We start from the raw sequence: 24,376 nt of genomic DNA, 5'->3' as shown, positions 1-24,376 counted from the left end.
TATAGTTAAACTCATTTAATATAAACCATGTATTTAATTAAATACATATTTAAATACAAAACTAATAAGATTTAATTGTTAAACAAATTTAATACGCAGATTGCATGCGCTTTTGTTAATAGTGCATGACATAAAAAGTAAAATTTTAAGGCTTTAAGGTTATTTTTTTCTTGAATGTTGCCGAGGGCTGCCAAAAAGGCTGCAGATTGAACTACCCTGTCCTAGGACATATATTTTCCTTCATCTCACTGAACGTTCCCCGTTTTTGAACTCCTTTTCCCCATTTCGTGTCAGCACATCATCTCATTTCCTCCTCCCTCCACTGTTTAGTTTCCTCTTGTGTCGTGTCTGCTTTAGCCTACAGGCAGAATCTTTTGTCTACTTCATTTTACATACAGTGCCCAAGCCACTGGGGGACACCCAGAATCATAGAATTTTAGAGCTGGAAAGGGCTTTGGAGGTCATTCTGGAATTAAAACCCCTTTGTTCAACGGAGGACTCAACTGCAGCACCCCTGACGGATGGCCATTCAGCCTCTACTTCAAGGTAGGGAATATTTTTTTCAAGCCAAGGGCCACTTTCCATTCTAGGCAACCTTCCAGGGGCCACATGCTCGTGGTGGGCGGGGCAAGAGGCAAACGAGGGCGGGGAACAAATGCAAATTTTACCTCTGTATGAAGACAGGTTTCCACCTACACGAGACACTTACTTGTTCCGGAGCAGGAAAGTGGTATCCATCTTATTTTATTTGGTACATTTGCATCCCACTCTTCCTCCACAGATCTCAGGGCAGGGCCTGTTGGGCTGCCTCTGCTTTTATCCTCACAACAACCCTGTGGGGTAGGTTAGATTTGGAGACGGCGACAGGCCCACAAGTCGCCTGCTAAGTTTCGCAGCCGAGTGGAGATTTGAATTCAAGTCTCTGGGCAGCAGAGCTTTCCCTGCGACCCCAAAACTGGCTACCCCTCCGGACCCTTAAAAAAAGAAAAGGAAAAAGAAAACGCAGTTGGTGGTGTGGCCTCCTTTGGAGAAACAGAACATCAGGGGAGGGGAAGAGGCAGATGAAAACAGGAAGCTTCCCCCTTCTCCCCCCAAAGAAATCCTCCTGGGCCACAGCAACCATATGTAAGGCACTTGGGTGCTGGTCATATTCAGTCTTGTTTGTGTGCCGGACGAGGGTCCCAATCCACAGGCTGGTGGCCCACTATGCTTCTCGGTGTCCCAAAAGTTCTGCCTGTTGATGCCTCTCGTTGGGCTCTCTTGGTTGTGTGCATTTGTGTGTTGGTGTGCAGGAGATTACAGCTCGTCTTTCCCTAAAGTGGCGTCTTGCTCGGGGTCTTCTGCTGGGGCTGGCGTGGAACTCTCCGCCACAATTTCCTTCTCTGCCACGATCTCTTTCTCCACCACGATCTCCTTCTCCGTCACAATCTCTTTCTCCGCCACGATCTCCTTCTCCGCCACGATTTCCTTCCCTGCCACGATCTCCTTCTCCGCCACGATTTCCTTCTCTGCCACGATTTCCTTCTCTGCTACGATCTCTTTCTCCACCACAGTCTCCTTCTCTGGAGGCAACTCTGTTTCCTCCGTGTTGAACAGCATCCGCACCAGGTCGTCGGCCTGGACTCTCTCCTGCGGCGGATGAGGAAGGAGACTTAGTTACAGGGGGTGAGGTGGGATGGGGTTCAGCTCTCATTATTATCTGTCAGGCTACTGCCATCGGAACAGGGTAGGCCTGGATATGGGGGAGGGAGAAAAAGAAGGGCATGGTGGGGTTGAGAAAGGAGGAGTGAGGCAAAGCGACAGCCATTCTACATACCCGTTCGCTGTGACGGGGGTCCAGGGTGAACCACAAGGCAATGGCGCAGCGCTGGCCCTTGGTCACAGCTTTCACGCCGTGCGGGTTTTCGGAGCCTGATGAGAAACCCACAGCCCGGCCACACTGGGGCTGAACCTCTGCCTGGAAACCAACAAAGGGGATAATAATAATAAATAATAATAATAATAATAATAATAATAATAATAATAATAATAATAATAATTTTATTTATACCCCGCCCTGCCCAGCCAAGACCGGGCTCAGGGCAGCTAACACCAGGTATAAAAACAATTGATTAAAATACAACTTAAAAACAAGATTAAAATATAACGTTAAAAAAATGATCAGAGGACCATTTTGATTTGGACAGCACACCCCAAACTGAATTGCTCCCTGCCGGGATAGCTGTGCTGACCGGAGCTGATGGGAGTTGTAGTCCCAAACACCTGGAAGGCAAATGGCCTTTCTAGGCCAGTGGGCACATTAGGATTCATGAACAAATACTGTTCATATTTGACTCCTAGTAAGTTAGCAACAATGTATAGAACAGGTACAAATACCTACTGGAAATGTAAAGAAAAAGAAGGTACCTTTTATCATATGTGGTGGGCGGGTAAGAAAATAAAAGCTTTCTGGGAGATGACATATAATGAAATGAAAAAAAATGTTTAAAATAACTTTTGTGAAAAAAATCAGAAGCTTTATTATTAGGAGTTATAGGTACTGACATCCCAAAGGAGCAGAAAAGACTTTTTATGTACAGCCGCTCGCATGTTACTAGCCCAGAAATAGAAGGAAGACGAAGTCGCTACCAGAGAGGAATGGCAAACCAAGCTGAAATGGCAAAGCTGACTGGGAAACTCAGGAACCAAGAGGACAAAAACTTTAAAAAAGAATGGGAAAAATTTATAACTGATCTAGGAGACCACGACAAGCAGATGGAAACATTAGCAGGATTTTAATCTCACTTGTAATGTAACAGATACCAAGGATTTTGGTCTCCGACCGTAATAAATTATCTATTTATCTACCATGAATAATTTGGACTGATATGAAATATAGAGTATGGAATAATATGCAGCTGTAAATGTTAATAATAGGAGCCATGGAGGGCGTGGGGAGAAGTCGTGAGATTCAGAGTAATATCTACATGTGGATATACATTTGGAATGTTATAGTTTTATTTTTGTAAAATCAAATAAAAAGGATTTAAAAAAGAAAAGAAAAAAGTATTTACCCCCACCCTTCTTGCCACTCCCAGAAAAAGACAGATCTGAAGGAAGTGGGAAAGAGTGTGACTTTTCCAACTTCCTCCTTCTTCCAACTTCCTCCTCCTAGGAAGGAAGTTTCAGGGGAGACAAAACAAACCACTCTCACCATGTGGCAACTGAGGGCCACTGAGTGAGTGGGAAGGAGGCTCAGAGACCTCATGGGCACTCAGGGGGGCACCGGTGCATCTGTTGGTGAGCCCTGGAATAACTGCTAACATTAAGCGGAAGAGAGAACTACGACTCAGCTACATTGGCAAAGAGAATTCGCTTTATATGCGTTGGTTTGTGCATTTTAACACCGTGACACCAGATGGCGCTGTGGAGTTCCGTTTTTGCTAACCCGATTTCTTATACAGTGGTACCTCGGGTTACATACGCTTCAGATTACAGACTCCCCTAACCCAGAAATAGTACCTCAGGTTAAGAAATTTGCTTCAGGATGAGAACAGAAATCACACAGCAGCGGTGTGGCAGCAGTGGGAGGCCCCATTAGCTAAAGTGGTGCTTGAGGTTAAGAACAGTTTCAGGTTAAGAACGGACCTCTGGAACGAATTAAGTACTTAACCAGAGGTGCCACTGTACAAAGCTTGCAATGCATTTAACTGAAACGCTTCTTTGATGTGTCCAGATCCAATTATGCTTATTTGTGCAATGTACGAAAGACATCGGAATCCAGCACAGAAGGGGTGTGGCTCCGCTGAAATGAATGAAATCCACTAACTTCAGTGGGTCTACTCTGAGCAGGGTGAATATTGGAGGCAATACAGGGCTGGCTCGTTTGCACCAAGGGTAACACAGAGACTGTGGAGTCTAGCAAAGATGACCTGGGGAGGGGGGATTCCCTTCGCCCTAAGACACACGAAAGAGCACAGAACACAAAGAGAAAGGACCGACTCACAGTCACTGTCGTGGCATCCAACTCCGTGAAGTAAAAAGCTCCTCCTTCAAAGTCACCGTTTAGGTAGAGAATAGCACTAGAATTAGCAGAGGAGAGGGGGAGATATTATGTCTATGCCTTTCCTTCTGGTGGAGCGGAGAAACACACAGACGAACTTTCACCTGGTTCATTTTGGAAGTGTCCTTAAAGGACCCTCTTCCCAAGGGCTGCCTATGTTTTTTGGCCACGGGGCTCATTTGCCTTTTTAAGAGAGCGTCGTGGGCACATCCACAGATCTGAGACTTGAAAAAGGGTGCAGAGCTGGAGGAGGAAGAGAGAAAGAGCGTCACACTTCCCCTTTCAGCTCTATGTTCTTCTCAGGGGAGAAAAAAGATAATTGGTCTTTTGCTACCACGTGGCCATGGGGTGGGGCCCTCAGAGTCTCTACAAACACCAGGGAAGACCACAGGGGCACCATTGCACCCGTGGGCACCATAATGGCAACTGCTGCTCCAGACTCTAATTTGCAGTGCATTATGGAGCAAAGGCAGACTCTGTTATAGTGCAGGGAATATGCATCAGAACTGCCTACCCTTTTCCTTCCTTCCTTTTTTTTTTTTTAAAAAAAGAGGGATTCTAGTCCTCATTGTTCAAGATGGAAATTGGAAACCCCGCCAAGTCCTTCTGAGCAGAAGGGGCTGAGCAAAATGTATGCAGATAGGTGAACCAAACAAGTTCCCTTGGGTGCCAGCGTTGCAGCCCACAGAACAGAAAACAAGGTTGTTATATCTTACTTGGGACAGCCTATTTGAAGATGGCTCTATCCTATCAACCTCTCAGTCTCCTCTTCTCCAGGCTAAACATACTCAACTCCCTCAACCGTACCTCATAAGGCTTGTCTTGCAGACCCTTTAATCCTCTTGGTTGCCCTCCTCCACACATGCTACAGCTTGTCGATATCCTTCTAAAACTGTGATGCCCAGAACCGGACACTGGACTCCGGCAAGTTGCTATTTCAAGAATAAGCTGGCAGAGGTTGGCCACCTGTGCCCGACACGTCTTCCCTATGCTGGTCTTTTGATAGCCTGCTCTTACATTATTTTAAATAGGTATTTTAATCGCTTTACTCTCATGCTGGGTGACATGAGCCTTTGGAGCGGCTCTGAGGCCCCCTGGTGGAAAAACCTGGGATAGACAGGTTTTAAAGAAAAGAAACAAGGCAGATGTCATGACATGAGCCCAGTGTGTGTTTGTTTGTGTGAAGTCTTCCAGGGATAGAGGGAGTGAACTATGCAATCCTGTAACACACATACCCCTGCTGACTGACCTGGCCCACCACCAGAAAAAAGGGTTCCCCACCACTGTCCTAAAAGGGCTGGTCTTCAGGCAGGTAGACCTTGCCAACTTTCTTAAGAACAAGGTGAGAGACTTTTGACTTTCCAGAGGTTGCTGAGCTACAACTCCCACCTCACCCCTGGCTGCTGGCCATGTTGGCTGGGGCTGGTAGCTCCTGCAGTAGCCCAACAACATCTAGAGATCCTCAGGTTCCCCATCAGCAGAGCAGCTACTCATGCAGGGACACAACACACAGCCTCCTTTCCGGATGGTGCTCCCAGGAGCCTTTAGCCCAGGGATGGGGAAGCTGTGGCCCTCCAGATGTTATAGACTACAACTCCCATCTTCCGTGACCAGCGGGTGCACTGGCTGGGGTTGATGGGAGTCGTAGTCCAACTACATCTAGAGCAGCGGTGCTCAACCTGTGGGTCCCCAGATGTTGTTGGACTACAACTCCCATCATCCCTGAGCTCTGGCCTTGCTAGCTAGGGGTGATGGGAGTTGTAGTTCAACAACATCTGGGGACCCACAGGTTGAGAAAGGCTGATCTAGAGAGGCACAGGGTCTGTGCCGTTCCTTAAGAGGTCAAAAAGCTGCTCAGGAGCACAACCACCGCAGTGCCTTGCTGTTGTCAGTGGAGAAGGAATTTTTCATTCTCTCCACTTCCTCACAGCCATTACCTGTAGTCCCGAAATGTGTAGGCTGGCGGCTCTTTGACACACACTAAAGCCTCTGCGTTAAGGATGCAGTTGTCCACGTGTACAGGGTGGCTCGGATCCGCCCGGTCTTCCTGTTTATCTGCAAGGGAGACAGGCAGCGCTGAAAGTTTGCACCACTGCGGCCAGCCTGCCACACTTGGCAGCGAAGATTCAATTACCCGAAGGATCCGGCTTTCGAAAGAAAGCAGCCCTTCACGTTCCTAGTCCTCATGGTGCTTTTGTAAAGGCAAACTCCAGGCAGGCAAGAGGCCTGGCGAGAGTTGGAGGACACATTCCAGCCAGGCCAGAAACACCCAGAGAGGGTGTGAGGCAGGGCTGGTGAGGGGGTGTGGCCTGGTGAGGGGGTGTGGCCTGAGGCAGGGTGTTTTGCGCAAGAGGATGTGCAGAATGCCCTACTTGCCTTCAATAGCAGTGCGGCACACCAGGTGGGAGTAAGAGAAGTGCAGGGGTGTGTCCAGGCGGAAATAGGACTCCATCACCAGCCGGACCTTCTCGGTCACGTTGTAGTAGAGGTAAGCACTTTGCATGGGCACTTTGCCTTCCTGTCCCAGCTGCGGAGGCATAATAATAATAATAATAATAATAATAATAATAATAATTTTTTATTTATACCCTGCCCTTCCCGGTTCAAAAACTGGGCTCAGGGCGGCTAACAACAAATTTAAAACACTTTAAAACACTTAATTATAAAAGCAGCATAAAATATAGTATAAAAACGTGAATAACAATAAAATTCAAAAATCAAAAATCAATTAGATAATCCCCAGGGCTAGCTGGCTGAATTGGTCCTACTTGGGCCAGCGAGGAGGCCAGAGGAGAATTAGCTGTGGGGTCTCAGAGCGGGTGATCTTCATAAAAGGGGAGGGGGAAGGAAGAGAAGGGAAATAAAAGATCAGGCTGAATTCAAATTAAAGGCCAGGCGGAATGTCTCTGACTTACAGGCCCAAAAGAAGGAGGTTAAATCCTAAAGGGCCCTAGTCTCATGGGACAGAGCATTCCACTAGGTCAGAGCCATCACTGAAAAGGCCCTGGTGGAGGATAGTCTGACTTCCTTAGGGCCTGGGACCGCTAAACTATGGTTATTCATGGACCTTAAGGTCCTCTGCAAGGCATACCAGGAGAGGCGGTCCCATAGATACGAGGGCCCTATGAGGCACACAGAGGAGGTTCAAGTTCCAGATAACAACAACAACAACAACAACTTATTATTTATACCCCACCCATCTGGCTGTGTTTCCCCAGACACTCTGGGCAGCTCCCAACAGAATACTAAAAACACGATAAACGGTCAAACATAAAAAACTTTCCTAAACAGGGCTGCCTTCAGATGTCTTCTAAACGTTTATTTCCTTGACATCTGATGGGAGGGTGTTCCACAGGGCAGGTGCCACCACCGTGAAGGACCTCTGCAAGGTTCCCTGTAACCTCACTTTTCTCAGGGAGGGAACCGCCAGAAGGCCCTCGGAGCTAGACCTCAGGCTGAATGATGGGGGTGGAGACGCTCTTTCAGGTATACTGGGCTGAGGCCATTTAGGGCTTTAAAGGTCAACACCAACACTTTTAATTGTGTTCGGAAACATACTGGGAGCCAATGTAGGTCTTTCAGGACCGGTGTTATATGGACTCGGCGGCCACTCCCAGTCACCAGTCTAGCTGCCGCATTCTGGATTAGTTGTAGTTTCAAAGGTAGCCCCACGTAGAGCGCATTGCAGTAGTCCAAGCGGGAGATAACCAGAGCATGCACCACTCTGGTGAGACAGTCTGCCAGCAGGTAGGGTCTCAGCCTGCATACCAGATGGAGCTGGTAGACAGATGCCCTGGACACAGAATTGACCTGCACCTTCATGGACAGCTGTGAGGCCAAAATGACTCCCAAGCTGCACACCTGGTCCTTCAGGGGCACAGCTACCCCATTCAGGACCAGGGAGTCCCCATACACCTCCTGCCCCCTGTCCCCCCAAAACAGTACTTCTCTCTTGTCAGGATTCAACCTCAATCTGTAGGCCGCCATCCACCCGCCAACTGCCTCCAGACACTCACACAGCATCTTCACCGCCTTCACTGGTTCCGATTTGAAAGAGAGGTAGAGCTGGGTATCATCTGCATACTGATGATCACCCAGCCCAACTCCCCTGATGATCTCTTCCAGCGGCCTGTCCCTGGTCCCTCACTGGCTTTAAAAATGGACTACTGCCCCAAAGACAACAGGTCCTGTGCTCCATCTTCCCTGACCCAGGCACCTGGTTCATTTGTTTATTTCATGACATTTCACAGAATCACAGAACGGCAGAGTTGGACGGTTCTTCAAGGGTCATCTACTCCAACCCCCTGCAATGCAGGAATCTTTTGCCCAACTTGGAGCTTGAACCCACAACCCTGAGATTAAGATTCCTGTGCTCTACCAGCTGAGCTATCCTAGGCCTGCCGCTTGATGGTACACACACAGCAAAAACAACCACCTCAATAGCTGTTTACAAAAAAGACAAACGGGGAAGATCTGGAATCGGCACGGCGAACTGTTTCAAAAGGACTGGAGCAAATTTATATTTGATATGAAAGAAAATTGCAAACATTTGAAATCGTTTGTAGGTTTGAGTTGGAATGTTTTGTAATGTGAATAGAAGGAGCTGATTTACATATAATGAGGTGAAATGTTAAAGGAAGATAGAAAGTAAAAAGGGGGTTATAGAGATGCTAAGAATTTGGTAAACATGTTTGGAAGTCAGAAAGAGGGAGGGAAGGAGGTCGGTGCTCAGTCGAGCAATGTTTAAGGTTATTGATATATGTAACAAAATGTGATTATGACAAATATGGAAAACTCAATAAAAATTATTATAAAAAAACAAAACAAAAATAATAAACATTTATCGGTAAGAAAAATTAACAACGACAATTCAAAACTCCCCAAAAGTTGAGGGAACAAAAGGCCATGGCTTTTTATTCCACAGTAAGGTTGGGATCTAGCTGAGGAGGCCACAATGCTTTCTGTGTTTGTTACAGCCCCAACATCACGGAAAGCAACTTCCGTCTGCGTCAAAGACAGAGATTTACACAGGAAACAGGCCCATTCAAGCAGGCAGCGATGCTTCTGAATACCAGCAGAACCACAGGAGGGGAGAGGGGTCTTGTGTTCGAATCCTGCTTGTGGGTTTCCCACGGTGCAAAGAGGATGCTGGACTAGGTCAACCATCGGCCTGATCCAGCAGGCCCCCCCCTTAGATTCTTGTGTCCTGGATTCCCCCCAGAAGTCCGAGCACAGCTTTCTGCTCTTTCAGAGACTTACCTTGAGTGCTTTATAGACGGTGACGCCATAGAAAGTCTCACTGGGGGTGTGTGGGGAGGTCTTCCCCCGGTAGCCGTCACCGGCAGAGGCAGCTGCCTGCATTGGGAGAGGGTAGAGAAGATATATATATAAAACTGAACATTTATCTCTCTCTCTACTTGTGTGTGTTAAATTTTGTGCTTTACAATTTAGAATATTCATTTATACAACCTTAAAATAGCAATGACTTCCCTTCTGTCTCCATGGTTCATTTTACATAGCATAAATCCCTGCATATTTTATATAAACTAAACCATTCCGTATTCCATTATTACTTCCATCGATACTTATTTACATTGTTGGATTTATCTTAATGCTGCCAATGTTTTCAAGTGTACACAACTCCCCTCCCTGCCATGTATTCAATAAACATTTTCCAATCTTCTTTAAACGAATGTTCTTCTTGTTCTCTTATTCTATACATTAGATCCGCAAGCTGCGCGTATTACATCAGTTTAAGTTGCCATTCTTCTTTGGTTGGGAACCTCGCTCCATTTCCATTTTGGAGCTAAAAAACATGGGCTGCTGTAGTGGCATATAAATAACCATTTTTGACACCTGGGAATTTCCATCTGAATCATCCCCAACAAAAAGGAAAGGTGCTTTTAAACATTTTTTTCCAATTCATTATTATTTATTTCCCAATACTCTTTTACAGGTCCACCACACATGAAAGAACATACCCTCAACCTCATTGCATCTCCAGCACTTATCTGATTCAGTCTTACACATCTTAGCAAGTCTACTCCAAGTAAAACTGAACATTTCAATCCATTTTTTCTTCTGGGGTTGTGGTGAAAACCACAAGTAAAAAAAGAGAGTAAAAGACCTCTGGACATTTAAGTCCAGTCAAAGGCGACTATGGGGTGCGTTGCTCATCTCGCTTTTCAGGCTGAGGGAGCCAGTGTTTGTCCACAGACAGCCTTCCGGGTCATGTGTCCAGCATGACTAAACTGCTTCTGGCGCAATGGAACACCATGATGGAAACTGGAGCGCACGGAAACGCTGTTTACCTTCCCACCACAGCAGTACCTATTTATCTACTTGCACTGGCGTGCTTTCGAACTGCTAGGTAGGCAGGAGCTGGGACAGAGCAACAGGAGCTCACCCCATTGTGCAGATTTAAACCGCCGACCTTCTGATCGGCAAGCCCAAGAGGCTCAGTGGTTTAGACCACAGCGCCACCCGCGTCCCTCAAGCAGGATTCATCTCAGGCCAAATGGCAGAACCTGAGAGCAGTCCCCTCGTGGTTCAATCCCTGTGCATCTCTAGGGTCAGACAAACAGCTAAGGCAGCTGAGCTGAGAAAGAACCACCCTGGACCAAGATTCTAGAGTGAGCCGCAGCCTCCCGGAGCATCCACAGTGCTGTGTTGGGACCTGAGGGGCAGCTACTCACATTGGTCAGCCTCTGCAGCGCCCGACACTCCTCTTCGGACAGAAAGCCGTCCACCACCACACGCTGGGAGCCATTGAGCAGCTTGGAGTTCATGGTGATGCCAAGCCCATCGTACACCAAGGGGCCTCCTGTGTGAGGCAACAAGAAGCAGCTGAGGCATTCTGGAACCTGGAGGCCCTTCAAAATGCTGTTGGTCTCCACCTCCCATCAACCCTCAACCCATAGGGATGCTGGGAGCTGTTCTCTGGGGGAGCCAATTGGCCGCTGGGTGCAGCTGAGGTCCCAAGCCTTGTCCTTTCAGTCAGCAATCTCGAGCTCTGCCCTAGCTTCAGTTGAGGAGCTGTCTTCAAGGGCGGCCCCATGCGTAAGTCACTGCAGCAGTCTAACCAGAGAGGAGGCGGCAGAAGCTAGGTTAGAGGCATGTAAGGGGTGTGGCGCCTCTGGATGCTGCTGAAACCTGTATCATCTCCAGTCAACATAGCCAACGGTCAAGGTTAAAGGGAGTTGGGAGTCCTTATGGAGGGCTGCAGGTTCCCCATGCCCAAGAAAAGGGATTAGTCCCTGCAGTTGGGAACACAGCTGGAGCCATGGGAAGAGACCCCTTTCCCTTGGCCACAAAACCCCCCCAGGCTGCCCTGTCACCTTCTCGCACGAGCTTGTTCATGTCCGTGGACTCCTTCGTCTTCTCCTCCACCAGGTTCTCAATCTCCTTCATGAGGTTGCCTATCTCTTCCGAGATGCGGGCTGCCGTCTCGCGCTCCACCCTGCAGAGAATGGAGAGACAGGGCGGCGTCATCGGCGGGAAGGTCAACAGCAACTCACTGTACGTGGGGCTGCCCTTGAGACTGACCCAGAAACTCCAGAGGGTGCAGAATGCCACAGCGAGACTCCTTACAGGGTCCTCGTCGCGGGATCACATTCACCTGGTGGTATACCAGCTGCACTGGCTCCCAGTGGAGTACAGGATCAGGTTTAAGGTGCTGATTTCAACCTTTAAAGCTCTATACGGCCTAGGATCCTCGTACCTATAGGACTACCTCTCCTGGTTTGTCCCACGGAGGACCTTACAGTCTTCAAATAAAAACATCTTGGAGATCCTGGGCCACAGGGAGGTTAAAGGTAAAGGTACCCCTGCCCATACGGGCCAGTCGTGTCCGACTCTAGGGTTGTGCGCCCATCTCACTTAAGAGGCCGGGGCCAGCGCTGTCCGGAGACACTTCCGGGTCACGTGGCCAGCGTGACGAAGCTGCTCTGGCGAGCCAGCACCAGCGCAGCACACGGAAACGCCGTTTACCTTCCCACTATAAAGCGGTACCTATTTATCTACTTGCACTTAGGGGTGCTTTTGAACTGCTAGGTGGGCAGGAGCTGGGACCGAAGGACGGGAGCTCACCCCGCCGCGGGGATTCGAACCGCCGACCATACGATCGGCAAGTCCTAGGCACTGAGGTTTTACCCACAGCGCCACCCGCGTCCCACAGGGAGGTTAGGCTGGTCTTAACCAGAGCCAGGGCTTTTTCGGCTGTGGCCCCGATCTAGTGAAACACTCTGTCACAAGAGACTAGGGCCCTGCAGGACTTGACACCTTTCTGCAGCACCTGCAAGAAGGAGCTGTTCCACCAGGCCTTTGGCCAAGGCACAGTCTGACCCCCTCCTTCTGTAATCCTCATAGAACACTAGCCCAATGGTTGCCATTAATTTGATTCAGAATTGATTTGAGAATGAACTGATTTTAGAATGTATTTCAATTAATTGATTGCGGTTTTATGTAAACTGTGTTACTTTTACTGTTGTTAGCCGCTCTGAGCCCAGCTTCAGCTGGGGAGGGCGGGATATAAATAATTTATTATTACTATTATTATTATTATTATTATTATTATTATTATTATTAACAGGTAGACCTTGGAATGGAGCCAATCGCCGGCCTGGGCAGTGCGGTTGGGGAGAAGAGTTCCCATGCAGATGTGGGAAGGAGAGCCAGCTTCAAAAGCCTAGCTCCGAGCTATAAGGCAGCCAGAGAGAACAAGCCAGGCAGAGACATAAGCAGAGAGCCAACATGGTGTAGTGGTTAGAGTATTGGACTAGGACCTGAGAGACCAGAGTTCAAATCCCCACTTCACCATGAAGCTCTCAATGGGTGACCTTGGAGCCAGTCCCTGCCTCTCAGCCTTGGAGGGCTGTTCTAGGGATTAAATGAGGAGGCGAGCCATGGAAGCCACCCTGGGGTTCCTTGAAGGAAAAAGTGGGATATAAAAGCATTAAAAAAGGGTGGGGGAGAGAAAGTCTACTGAAAAAGGCGCTCACTTCTGCTTCTCTTGCAGCCTCTTCGGTATCACCTCTTCCGGTGTCCAAGTGTCCTTAAAAACAGGGGGAGAGAAAAAGAACTTAGCGCAAGGAATTCCCCGAAAACTTACAACCAGGGGTGGTGGAATTCTGGGCCTGCTGAGCTTCCTGGTCTCAGCTGCCCAGTCGTTGTACTCAGAAACTGGGGATGATGGGAACTGTAGTCCAATAACATGTAGCTCTCCACAGATCCCTTCCTCCTTGACTCACACAGCGCCAGCTCTGTCACCTCCCCACCTCAAAGCCCTACGCCCCATACTTTGCACTTTCCCCTCATCCGCCTTTCCTTAAAAAAAGGGCAAAACAGAACGGGTGCCAGGCCGAAGGAGCCGCCTCTTACCGGGTCCACGAAGGGGATCCCAAAGACGTCGTAGGCGAAGAAAAGCTGCTCTTTCTCCAGAAGGCTGCGTCTCCAATAGAGCTCAACATCCTGAGCGGAGAGGGGGAAAAGGAGGGCAGAAAAGTTAGAAGCGGGCAAATTAAACAGATTCCTCGATTAGCCAGCACAGGGGTGGGGAACCTTGTGGCGTGGTTCAGCTGAAGGACCAGATCTCCCTCAGCCTGGGGTCTGAGATCTCCTAGGGAAGCCTTTCTCCTAATCCTGCCACCCTCCCAGGCATGTTTGGTGAGAGAGAGGGGCTTAGTAGCTGCTCCCAGATTGTGGAACTTCTTTTCACGGGGAGCCTAGGCCAGTAGGGGTGTGTTGAATTGTTTCAACTTTTGAATTCCAAAAAAGGAGGGGTGCTAAAAAGTCGTAACACGACTTAGGAATCTGAAACATATTTTGATTGAATTGATATAATCTACTTTTGCTTAGTAAGCGAAACGTGTGTAAAACTGCATAGAAATAATCAAAAATGGCTGCCAAGCACTTTCAGTTATATTTATGGTTACCTGACATTTACAGAAGGTAAACTTAAAATTATTTGGTTTCCGAAAGCAGTTTATGTGCCTCTTCATCAAACATAGACTTATCAAGCTAAATGTTGTCCGATCACAAAAAGAATAGCAGGTTTGAATTCCTCACACCCCAAAGCATATTTTTAAGACCCCAGTCACTGAAGAAATTTACAAAAAATAAGTTTCACTCCATACTAGGATGGTCCCCTCTCTGCTTTCCTCTTGCTGGTAGGCAAAGACTTCCTTTTCTAATATAAATGGGATAGGCAGTAATAAAAAGATATAAAATAAGTAACTGCAGAAAGGAGGAGAGTTAAGTTGAAGAAAATGCAGAATATGGATTGATGTAAAAAAAAAATCAGCAAATATGTGTAAAATGGAAAAAAATAACATTTATCTAAGAATCCCTGTGGGAGAAAAGACTTTATTTTCTTGTTCAGACAGGTCTTTGGCCACTAACTGGCTGTTGTGTTTTGGCAGGCCTTCTGTCTGTGTATGTATGTTATGCTTCCCACCGCATTGTTGTGTTTTTAAAACGGTTTTGTTTTGATTCAGTGCTGTTTTTTATAATATGCTCTTTTATTTAGTTTCAATATTTATTGTGTGCTTTTCCTTGTACCCGTGAGCCCCTGTACTGCACCCACCGGGACACTCACCTTTCTGGGGCGTACGGGCGTGGCCAGGTTGTCCCCCAGCACAGCTGTGTAGTAGGCCAGGTTCTGTTTCATCACTTCATCATTAGGGAAGAAGAGCAAATAGGTTTTGGCACACTCAATGGCCTTCTCGTAGTCGCCGCCTGGAAAAGGGGAGAGAACCTGCATAAGGACGTAAAAAGAAGAAGAAGACCTGCATCTGGATCAGGCCAGGCACCCATTTGGTCCAGAGGGGCGGATTATCAGATCCCCCAAGGGGAATCTTGCAAGCAGGACCTGGGAGCAACAGCAACTGCTATTCAGAGGCATAGCAGTGGAGGGAGAATGTACCGTATTTTTTGTTCTATAGGACGCACCCGACCATAACACACCTAGTTTTAGAGAGGGAGAACAAGAAGAAAAAAAATCTCTCCCTCTCTGCGCAGTGCTCCTTCAGCGAAACAGCAGGAGAAACGGAGCCCATTCCATTTCTCCTCCCGCTTCGCTGAAGGGGCGTTACTTCCGGGTTTTGCCGCTCGCGCATGCGCATGATGTCACGCACATGCGTGGAAGCAGCGAATCGCGACCCGCACGGGTTACATTCACTTCAGGATGTGAACGGGGATCCAGAACGGATCCCATTCATATCCAGAGGTACCACTGTACTTGCAAACCGCTTAGAAGCCTCTTTGGGTGTTACAAAGTGTATATATTAACACATTATCTAGGCAAACACATTTATTGTATACTGTACAATGTATGGTGCGTTTTAGGTATGTGATATCATGAGGGTGCAAAGGATAATTTTTCCTGGAAAGGGGGCACAGAGTAAAACAGCTGACGGGGGAAGCAGGCCAGTTTCTTACCACAAAAATAAAAACCATTGTGCCTGGACCTTTTCTCTCAACTTACTGTTGTAGTAGGCAAACTGAAGGTAGTTGAAATGAGATGGGAGGAAGTCTTCAATGGGCTTCTCACTTCCGGTCTGAGACGCAAGTTCTGTGACGCAGCCTTGCTGGCAGCTCAACACTTGTGTGTAGTGATCTGGCAAAAAAAAAAAAAAAAGACGACAAACCAGGTTTCTTCTTAAAAACAGGACCAGAGAGTTAGAGGGGGTTTTGCAGGCCAGAGGCAGTAACCTACACGCTGTATGCCATATCAGACCCAGGACAGAACAAGCCATGGCTTCCTACCCCACACCTAATGTTATATGTGACGTCAGGTGTGGGGCAGGAAAGGCTGTGGCTACAAGGAACAATCCTTAAAGTGAGCTCCTGACTGTTCCTTTGCAAACAGGACTTGCCATTCAATGCAAGCTTTGCCCCTTTGCAGCTGTGGTTTGGATTTAATTTTCCCAGACTGCATTGGCAAACCAACTCCCATCCCTCTTCACTTCGTATGCTCCTGAGTGGTTAAAAAAAAAAAAAAGGTAAAGGACCCCTGGACAGGTAATTCCAGTCAAAGGCAACTATGGGGTTGCAGCGTTCATCTCGCTTTCAGGCCGAGGGAGCCGGCTTTTGTCCTCAGACAGCTTTCCGGGTCACATGGCCAGCATGACTGAACCACTTCTGGCACAACAGAACACTGTGACAGAAACCAGAGTGCATGGAGAAGCTGTTTACCTTCCCGCTGCAGCGGTACCTATTTATTCACTTGCACTGGCATGCTTTGGAACGGCTAGGTTGGCAGGAGCTGGGACAGAGCAACGGGAGCTCACCCTGCTGCGGGATTTGAACCGCTGACCTTCTGATCGGCAAGCCCAAGAGGCTCAGTGGTTTAGACCACAGCACCACCCACGTCCCCTGCTCCTGAGTGGTGCAGTCCAGCCACAAACTGAATGGGGCGCTTCGGCATTTAGAGAAAAGAATTCATGGAGTTTCTTTCGCTCGTCCACAATACTCAGGCCTCTGGGTGGGGCTCACCAATGATAGCTTGGAAAAGATCCGCGTTGTACTCGAGGTAGTTGTAGCCTTCATAATCGTACGGCCCCTCGCAAAGGGCTCGACACTCTGTGTCAGCGACCCAGTAGGCTTGTAGTGCATTCTCCAGGTGCAAGATGGCCGCCTGGGGCTTCTCCTCCGTGTAGTAACTCACACCCAGGCGGAATTCTTCCTACAAAAAAAAGGGGAAAGCATGGGAAGCAGTCAGAACTTGTGCGAGAGATGGGAAGCACAGATTGGAAGCTAGTCCACCAACCTCAATCTTAGCTAGACTGCACATAGCATATGCTTGGAGGAATCCTTTCTCAGACCGTATTAAGGCTCACGGCTAAGACCCTTTTTATCTAGTTGGCAAAGCCTGTCAGAACAAAAATTCCTTCAGTTATTTCTGGAAAGCACAGAGGGTGGGTGCCTGTCGGATTCCCCAGAATGGGGCACTCACCTTGGAGGCCCTGCTGCAGGTCAATGAGGAGAGGGCTTCTGGGATCTTTGAAACCGGAAGGAGGTACGTAAGGGAGCAGGCCGTCTCTCAGGTGTACAGTAAGAAGCACCGTGCATTGTACGTCAGCGCCTCAAACTTGGCCCAGTTGCAGTTTGGCCAGCAGTGCAAATCCCACAAGCAAAGTGTTATATGTTGGAAGTAGTTTGGCTCAACAAGCAATGTAGCTGCTCTGGTCTGGACCAGCTCACCCCATTGCTCCCGCCACTGTCAGCAAGAATGAGGCATTCCAGCATGTGGTATTGCCACTCATCTTGCCTGCCCCTGAGCAGGGAACTCAAGTTGCAATGCTTTGGGGAGAACCCTGGCTCTTGCAAGAACTGGAAGGTTCAGGCAATAGAAGGGGAGCGGGCCAGCAGCAATTTTGCCTCAGGCGGTGAAACAGGATTTGCCACCTCTAGGCCCTGTGGTGGGAATTTTCCAGTCAGGAACCCAAGCAGCTGCTGTGGAGAGCTCCAGTCTTATGGCTGGAATGACCGTGTTTGAACGTTGAGGGATGCTGGAGATTATTTTTTTGTGGCGAGGGGGAGGGTTCTGCCTCCCCTCCTCCTTACAGGTGTCCCCCGGTTTCAGGCCTGGACAGGATTGAACCCTGACACCTACTTGCTAAGCCTCCTCTGCAAAGCCACACGGTTCACAGAAAGACCAATTTGGAGACCACATTTGTGGCTCAAAATGTGGAATTTATGTAGCCCAGGCTAGATTCTGGACCAACCTAGGTAGTAATTCATAGGCAGAATCAGAGGTATTCAATATTTTGAATAAAATATTGGGGAGGGGGGAGGTAAGCCCCGCCCCTCATAATCAATCATATAAGGTGGTCACGCACACCATTTGAATGGCAATGCCCATCAACTTGAGGGGGGTGGGACAATCCCCTCAAATATTTTATTTGGGGGGGGGTTGGAGATCTCTCAGGCCCTAGGAGTTGGCTCCTGTGGGCAGAATATGGACTCTCTCTATGCATATGTGTGTTGGATATGGACTCTCTCTATGCATATGTGTGTTGGGGGGAGAATCTGGGCACGGGTGACGTACAGTGGCCAATGGCGTTCTCACCATGTGCGGCTTGGCCTCCAAGTCCACAAAGTCAGAGTCTTTGACACCAGCCATCATCTGGTAGTAGTCCAAGTTCTGCCGCATCTCCATGTGGTCAGGGTTGGCCACAAAGAACGTGTGGGCTGCGGCCACGGCTTTGTCGAGTTTGTTGATCTGAGGGAGGGAGGAATAAAGACAGTGTTGAGTGCATGAGATGAAACTTGGTGGACCAAAGGTGGGGAGCCTTTCACAGTCTGGGGGGGTCTCATTCTGTTTGAGCCAAACCTCTGTGGGGCGGGGAATATGCTAGTAAAGAGTAGTATCAGAGGCCAAAGTGAGCGAAGCATTGAAAATAATAATAATGATGATGATGATGATGATTAGGTGTCTTAAAGTGCACAACAAAAACAGACCTAACAGACATTAAGATCAGATGCAAACACACCAGCAAACAAATCGTTCTTTTTAAATATGCATCTTAAGTATGTATCTTAAATATTCTCCCTACCCCACTTTTAAAAAATGAGCATGAAAACAGCCAAGTTACATCCAAGTGACCTTCCCAATTAAAAACCAAGAGCCTGGGCAGATAAAATGTTTTACTTTTGTATAACAGTCCAGTTTCTACACATGCAGAGGTGCTGAACCTGAGATTACCAAAATTGCAACAACAAGCCCTGCTGTTTGAGAGCTTCAGTGCCAGCCAAAGACATTTTGCTGCCCAAGGCAGAAAAGGCTGCCCCTCCCACACCCCATTCTACCACCATTCAAAGCCCCCTCCAAATTGCTTGTGTGAATTCTGCAACAGTCCACACACATCATTCTGCTTTATTCACGGTTCTGTGATGCTTCCCTAGGGTTAGCCCATTATTGCCATCTGGAGGGGCAATTCTGGAGCTACAGCACATCAAAGCAGAAAAAAATGAATGAGATTTCTTATGGCCACTCCATTCAAGTTTGCTGAGAGATATAGACAATGAAATGCTTCCAACATTTCTGCTTTAGAAGTCATCTTGAACAAGCTGGCCAGATCCCTCTTAAAGGACCTCCCCTATTTCTTAGTAAAAAAAATGCTGTTGCTGGGTTTTTAATTGGTTTTATTACTTGGAAAATTATTCCTATATTTTAATTTTTAAAAGATATACATATATATATACGAAAGGGCTTTTGGAGGAAAAACCTGATTGCTGCTGTTATTAATGCCTGCTTAGTGATTTGTAGCTGTTTTAATGGATTGTGTTTTCTAAAAACAATAAAGCGTAATTGTTAATCAAAAAACAAGAACCTGAATATTTGCGAAAAGATTCCAGCAGGAAGTTTTGGAACAGGCAACAATCGTAAAAGAAGGCGTGTGTCTGTGCAACGCGTCTAACCATCCTGATGACATCATGAGCACAGCTTTGCACGAATGCACAATGAAAAGTATTTCTAGAGAGGGCCCCCCCAAAACTAACAGGAAGGCATGCAAACACCCCACAAGCAGTTCACTGCGAAGGCAGGGCAGCCAACTGGAGCACATAAATCACCCTATCCGATAGACAGGAATAGCAGGAGGATTAAACTGCGGGTTTTCGCCTTTTAAGAATGGGGAGAGCTTAGGAATCAGCCGCAGAGAAGCCAACGGGGTTTTGGTGGGGGAGAAAGAGAGCCTGGCTCTTTCCATATTTGCTTTCTCCACTCCAGTTGTTGAATTGGCTCTGAAACCTGAGACCACGGGGGAGGGCCCCCCTCTTTTGCGTCTTCCTGCGCAGCCCCTCTATGGACGTGGCACATCGCCCCTCCTAAGGAAGTAGGGAGGAGAGAGAGACGAGAGAGGAAGGGCTGAACTTCTGGCTGCAGGGGAAGGAGCAAGAAAAACGCTTTCTAAGTGGCTAGAGTGAACATGTGGCAGACAAATGGATGGAGACTATAAGAGAGACAGGCCGGGTCAACTCTTCAGAACTGGAAAAGTGATTAAAGGCAAAACCCTTTCTGCAATAACTGTCCATGAATCCAGGCAGCTCAAACTCATCAGCTCCTCCATCTCTGCTTTGTTCTGTTCAGACATTGCAACCGAGACCCAGGGCTTTCTACAAGGCTGTTTCCTATATAAGGACAAAGTAGTCCTTCGTTTTCCAATTGTGCTACAGGAAATCTGGAAGGACCTCAGATTTCCAGTGGCAGATTCAGTTGTCCAACTTTTCCCAGACTTCCAACAAAGGGGAGATACTTCCAGGACTCGGGCAAAGTCCAGGCATTGGTCAATGGCATTGCAGCTGAGCCAGCCACCGGTGCATGAGGCAAAAGAGAAAGCCCATAGGTTCATCCATGGGGGCAGCGGCAGCAGGATTGGGGCTGAAATGCAGTGGCAGGTCCAGTCCTAAGCATGGATGTGAGACAGATCTGATGCATGCTGGACCAAGGCTAGTGGCCCACCTGGTTCAGCATCCTCCTGCCACAGTGACCAACCAGAAGTCTCAATGGGAAGCCTGCATGCTAGACTGGAGGGCAACAGTGCTCTCCTTGCTTGCGATTTCCAGCAACGGCAAAACCATTTCTCCGATAATGGATGCTTTTCGAGATGCAGATGGTGCTGTTTTTTGCTTGCTCCTAGTGTGATTATTTTCACCCACAGCTGCAGTTTATTACACAGATACGATTAATAATATGTTCAACCTCTGTATGGCACTTTTAAGCACTTGGCGTATTTCACATGCATTTATCTAGCTACAATCCTTACGAGCTTGCACGATAAACCGCTATCATTATACCCAATTTTGCAGGTGGAGTTGCGAAAGAGAGTACAGCTTTTCAGCTCTGTCTCTTAGCGGCTTTGCAATTTCTGTTTTCTTTCTCTCTCCTTCCTCCAGTCTCAGTACCTGTAGCCTGGTTTCTCTGTTTCTTTCCATCGAACCTATTAACGTTTCTTTGACCTCAACCTACACGATGTCAGATGGCAGGGAAGTGTTTTCCCTACTGCCAGGACTGCCTAGTGGAGGGACGGGGACTCTTCTTCAGCCAGGGGACAGCATTCCCTTCTGGGAAATCTTCTGAGGGCCATGTCCTAGTGATGGGGAAGTATCTGGAGTGCAAAGCAGAGTCATCAAAAGGCCTGGGGAGATTTCCAAGGGCCAGATAAATGGGCCTGAAGGGCCATACTTGACCTCCTGCCCTAGCCACTAAACTTCAGCATCCTGTTTCTCCACAGTGGGGGGGGGGGGCGCTTCTGGGAAGCCCACCAGCAGGGCATGAAAAAAATGTGTTTTGTGCTAAACTGCCTCTGAACCTGGAGGTTCAACTTAGGCATTTTGACTAGTGGCCACTGATCTTTTTCTTTCAAAAGCCCACCAAGTGGCAGTGAGGTCCATAGGTACAAGCCCTTTCTCTCAAGCTTTTTCCCTATTCTCATTGTTTCCCTTGTTTCTCAGTTCCATCTTTCCTAAATTATCCCATTGCTGTATCTTCAAAATAAAAACTTTGATTCAAAGGAGATTTCAAAGGAGATTTCTTGCCAAATCAGAGTAAAAGTCCATGTTGCCCAACAATCTGTCTCCAGAAATACATTGAATGCATTGAAGGCCACAAGCATGGGGAGAGAGACTGCCATTGCTATTTAAGTCCCATCATAAGAGAAAGTATACTGCTCTGAACTGGGGAGGCTTTGCTTTAGCTACCACAAATGTTTGTGGCATTTGTATTGACTTTAGGTTGTGTCCTGAACTTGCTATCATTTTAAATCACTGAAAGGCCACACAGCTTACTGTTCAAGAAGGAAAATAATTTCTCACCCTGCATGCCAATCAGAAGTAAGCACCACCATGTTCAGTGAGGCTTAAAGTGACAGTGGTGTGGAGACAGCACAATTTTGGACATGAATATTAAAATCAAAGTGAATGTTGGAAAATCAGGGATCGACAAAAGAAAATGCTTCTTCAGACAGTGAATGAACTCGCAGGTACGTCCAACAGGTAGATCGTGATCTACCGGTAGATCAGTGGATGTCTGTAGTAGATCACCAGTAGATCACTGGATTCCCCAAAGAAGTCTTGCTCCCCTAAAAACGCTCAACCTTTTTGCCCTGCGCCTCCTCCTTCAAGAAAGCTCAACAACTTTGACCTGAACCCTCCAAAAGACGGTAGATCACTGCTAGTCTTTATGAGTAGATCGCAGTCTCTTGGGAATTGGCCAGCCCTGGGGAATTCAGAGGCAATGATGGCCATCAACTTGGACTGCTTTAAAAGAGGATTAGCCAAACTAAGGCTATCAATGGCTACTATCCCTGATGGCTATGTTTCTGCCTCCACTGTTGGAGGAAGCAATGCTTCTGAATATCAGTTGCTGGAAACTACAGGAGGGGAGAGTGGACACGGATGACTCAGGGCCTGCTTGCCAGTTTCCATGGTACAGAATTGCAGAATTGTAAGAGTTGTACAGAGCCTAGGACTTGCCGATCAGAAGGTCGGCGGTTCGAATCCCCGCAACGGGGTGAGCTCCCGTTGCTCGGTCCCTGCTCCTGCCAACCTAGCAGTTCGAAAGCACGTCAAAGTGCAAGTAGATAAATAGGTACCACTCTGCCGGGAAGGTAAGTGGCCACATTACCCGGAAACTGTACGCCGGCTCCCTCAGCCAATAAAGCGAAATGAACGCTGCAACCCCAGAGTCGGCCAAAACTGGACCTAATGGTCAGGGGTCCCTTTACCTTTAAGAGTTGGAAGTGACCCCAATGGTCATCAAGACCACCCTCCTGCAACACAGGAATCTTCTGTCCAATGTGGGGCTCGAACCCACAACCCTGAGATTAAGAGCCTCCTGATCTGCTGACAAAGCTGTCCCAGTAGGCATCTTGTTGGCCACTGTGAGAACAGGATGCTAGACTTGATTTGAGCTCTTCTCACATTCTTAAAGGAATATTAAAATTAGTTAGGGCTCCAAGCAGCAGCATCAAACCATCTCTTCAACCCCATCTAACTTTTGCTAAAACTGAATCCAACTGAACTCGACGGGGCCTACTTCCCCGGTAAATACGCAGAGAGGATCAGGAGGAATCCAAACCAAGCTGGATAGATCCCCCAGATGGGCTCCCGTGACTCCTTTCCTCCCTGAGAAGGTCCCGATCCATTTGAAATGATCCCCCCCCCCAAATCCTATCGCCATCAGTCCTCGATCCAAGTGAACAGGCTACCTTGAAATAAGCCACTTGGAGATAGTTGTACGGACTGCGCTTGCGGAACTCCAGCTCCGTCTCCTCGCCGAGCTGGTAGCGGGAGGCGCCGTCGGGGAGGCACTTGCGGAGGCAGCCGGCGCGGCGGAGGAGCTGCCCGAAGAAGCGGAGGTCGTCCAGCGGGCGCCGCTCTCCGACGGCGGGAGGCGCCGGGTGCTGCTGTTCGCCCTCCGCCGGGCGAGACGGGGCTCCGTCGGTGCTGTTGGCAGCGCAGCGCAAGCGGCACTGGATCAGGCGCGCCCGGTGCGCCTCCCGCGCCCGCAGCGCCCTCTCCATATGCAGGATGACGGCGTTCCAGTCCCCGCGGGCGTAAGCCTCCGTGCCCGCCGCCAGCAGCATATCCGCGGGAAGCGAGGAAAGGTCCGTCTCGGCCTCGACGGCAGGGATGGAGAGCTGCGCCGCCAGCAACAGGAGCCCAAAGAGGGGCCGCGCAAGCAGATCCCGGGGCGCCATCGTGGCTCGCTCGCCGGCTGCGAAGGGGCGCGCAGGGAGGCTGGCCACGCACCCCGACGGGGAGGAGGCCCCGCCCTCGATAGCAAATAGCCCCGCCCCTCTCCCGGAGGCCCCGCCTTCGGCATATCTTCTTCCAGAGACTCCGCCCTATCTGCAGAGACGTCTAAGGTTGAGCGTACTCCCAGTTTTGTGCATAAGCACGCCGAATTTTTTTATGGGTGCTCTTTATTTTTAATGCTCGGTTTAAATTGTGTGTGTGTGTGTGTGTGTGCACGTGTGTTCTACTCTCCTGCAATTCTTATTCAGCTATTTTTATTTGTTCATTGCAAAGCTTGATGCGCTGCTTTGAACCTCGATGTGGTTTATAAAAAAAGAAGAAGGCTCAAGAAATAAAAAAGAAACTCTCAGAAGCAGCTGTTTAAAACATTCAAGATTCAATCATAAAAAGCTAAAAAGCAAAACACACGTCCGTGTTCTGCTGGATGGACTTGACTAAGCAAAAATGTTCTTGGCAGGTGCAATGCTAAGTCCACTTGCATGGGAGTAAATCCCCTTTAATTCAGCCTGCTTCTGAGTAGACATGGGTAGGGCTGCACAGCTACACCGAAGGCAGTGAGATTTCTTTCCGATTGCG

General features: G+C 48.3%; 1 protein-coding gene across 1 annotated transcript; it reads right to left on the bottom strand.

Annotated features, from left to right (window-relative positions):
* Positions 1–728: 728 nt before the first annotated feature.
* P3H1 (prolyl 3-hydroxylase 1) lies at positions 729–23,797 on the bottom strand. The gene is made up of 15 exons (XM_053400605.1): positions 23,251–23,797; positions 18,111–18,263; positions 16,535–16,724; positions 15,525–15,656; positions 14,637–14,776; positions 13,421–13,510; positions 13,042–13,094; positions 11,380–11,501; positions 10,738–10,865; positions 9,302–9,397; positions 6,419–6,569; positions 5,980–6,097; positions 3,986–4,061; positions 1,817–1,957; positions 729–1,629 (listed from the first exon to the last, which is right to left on the bottom strand). The coding sequence occupies exons 1-15, from the start codon at positions 23,740–23,742 to the stop codon at positions 1,297–1,299; spliced, it is 2,415 nt and encodes an 804-aa protein (XP_053256580.1). The 5' UTR covers positions 23,743–23,797; the 3' UTR covers positions 729–1,296.
* Positions 23,798–24,376: the final 579 nt, after the last annotated feature.

This window comes from Podarcis raffonei, chromosome 8 (genome assembly GCF_027172205.1).
Source record: "Podarcis raffonei isolate rPodRaf1 chromosome 8, rPodRaf1.pri, whole genome shotgun sequence".
Lineage (NCBI taxonomy): Eukaryota > Metazoa > Chordata > Lepidosauria > Squamata > Lacertidae > Podarcis > Podarcis raffonei.
The sequence above is the reverse complement of the archived record's forward strand: the minus strand, read 5'-3'. Positions and strand labels throughout refer to the sequence as shown.

Coding starts and splice junctions, on each gene's coding strand:
- P3H1 (XM_053400605.1), bottom strand. CDS start 23,742: ATGGCGCCCCGGGATCTGCTTGCGCGGCCCCTCTTTGGGCTCCTGTTG. Junction 16,725..18,110: donor TGGAGGCCAAGCCGCACATG/GTGAGAACGCCA, acceptor TTTTTTTTGTAG/GAAGAATTCCGCCTGGGTGT. Junction 11,502..13,041: donor AGGCTGCAAGAGAAGCAGAA/GTGAGCGCCTTT, acceptor CATTCTCTGCAG/GGTGGAGCGCGAGACGGCAG.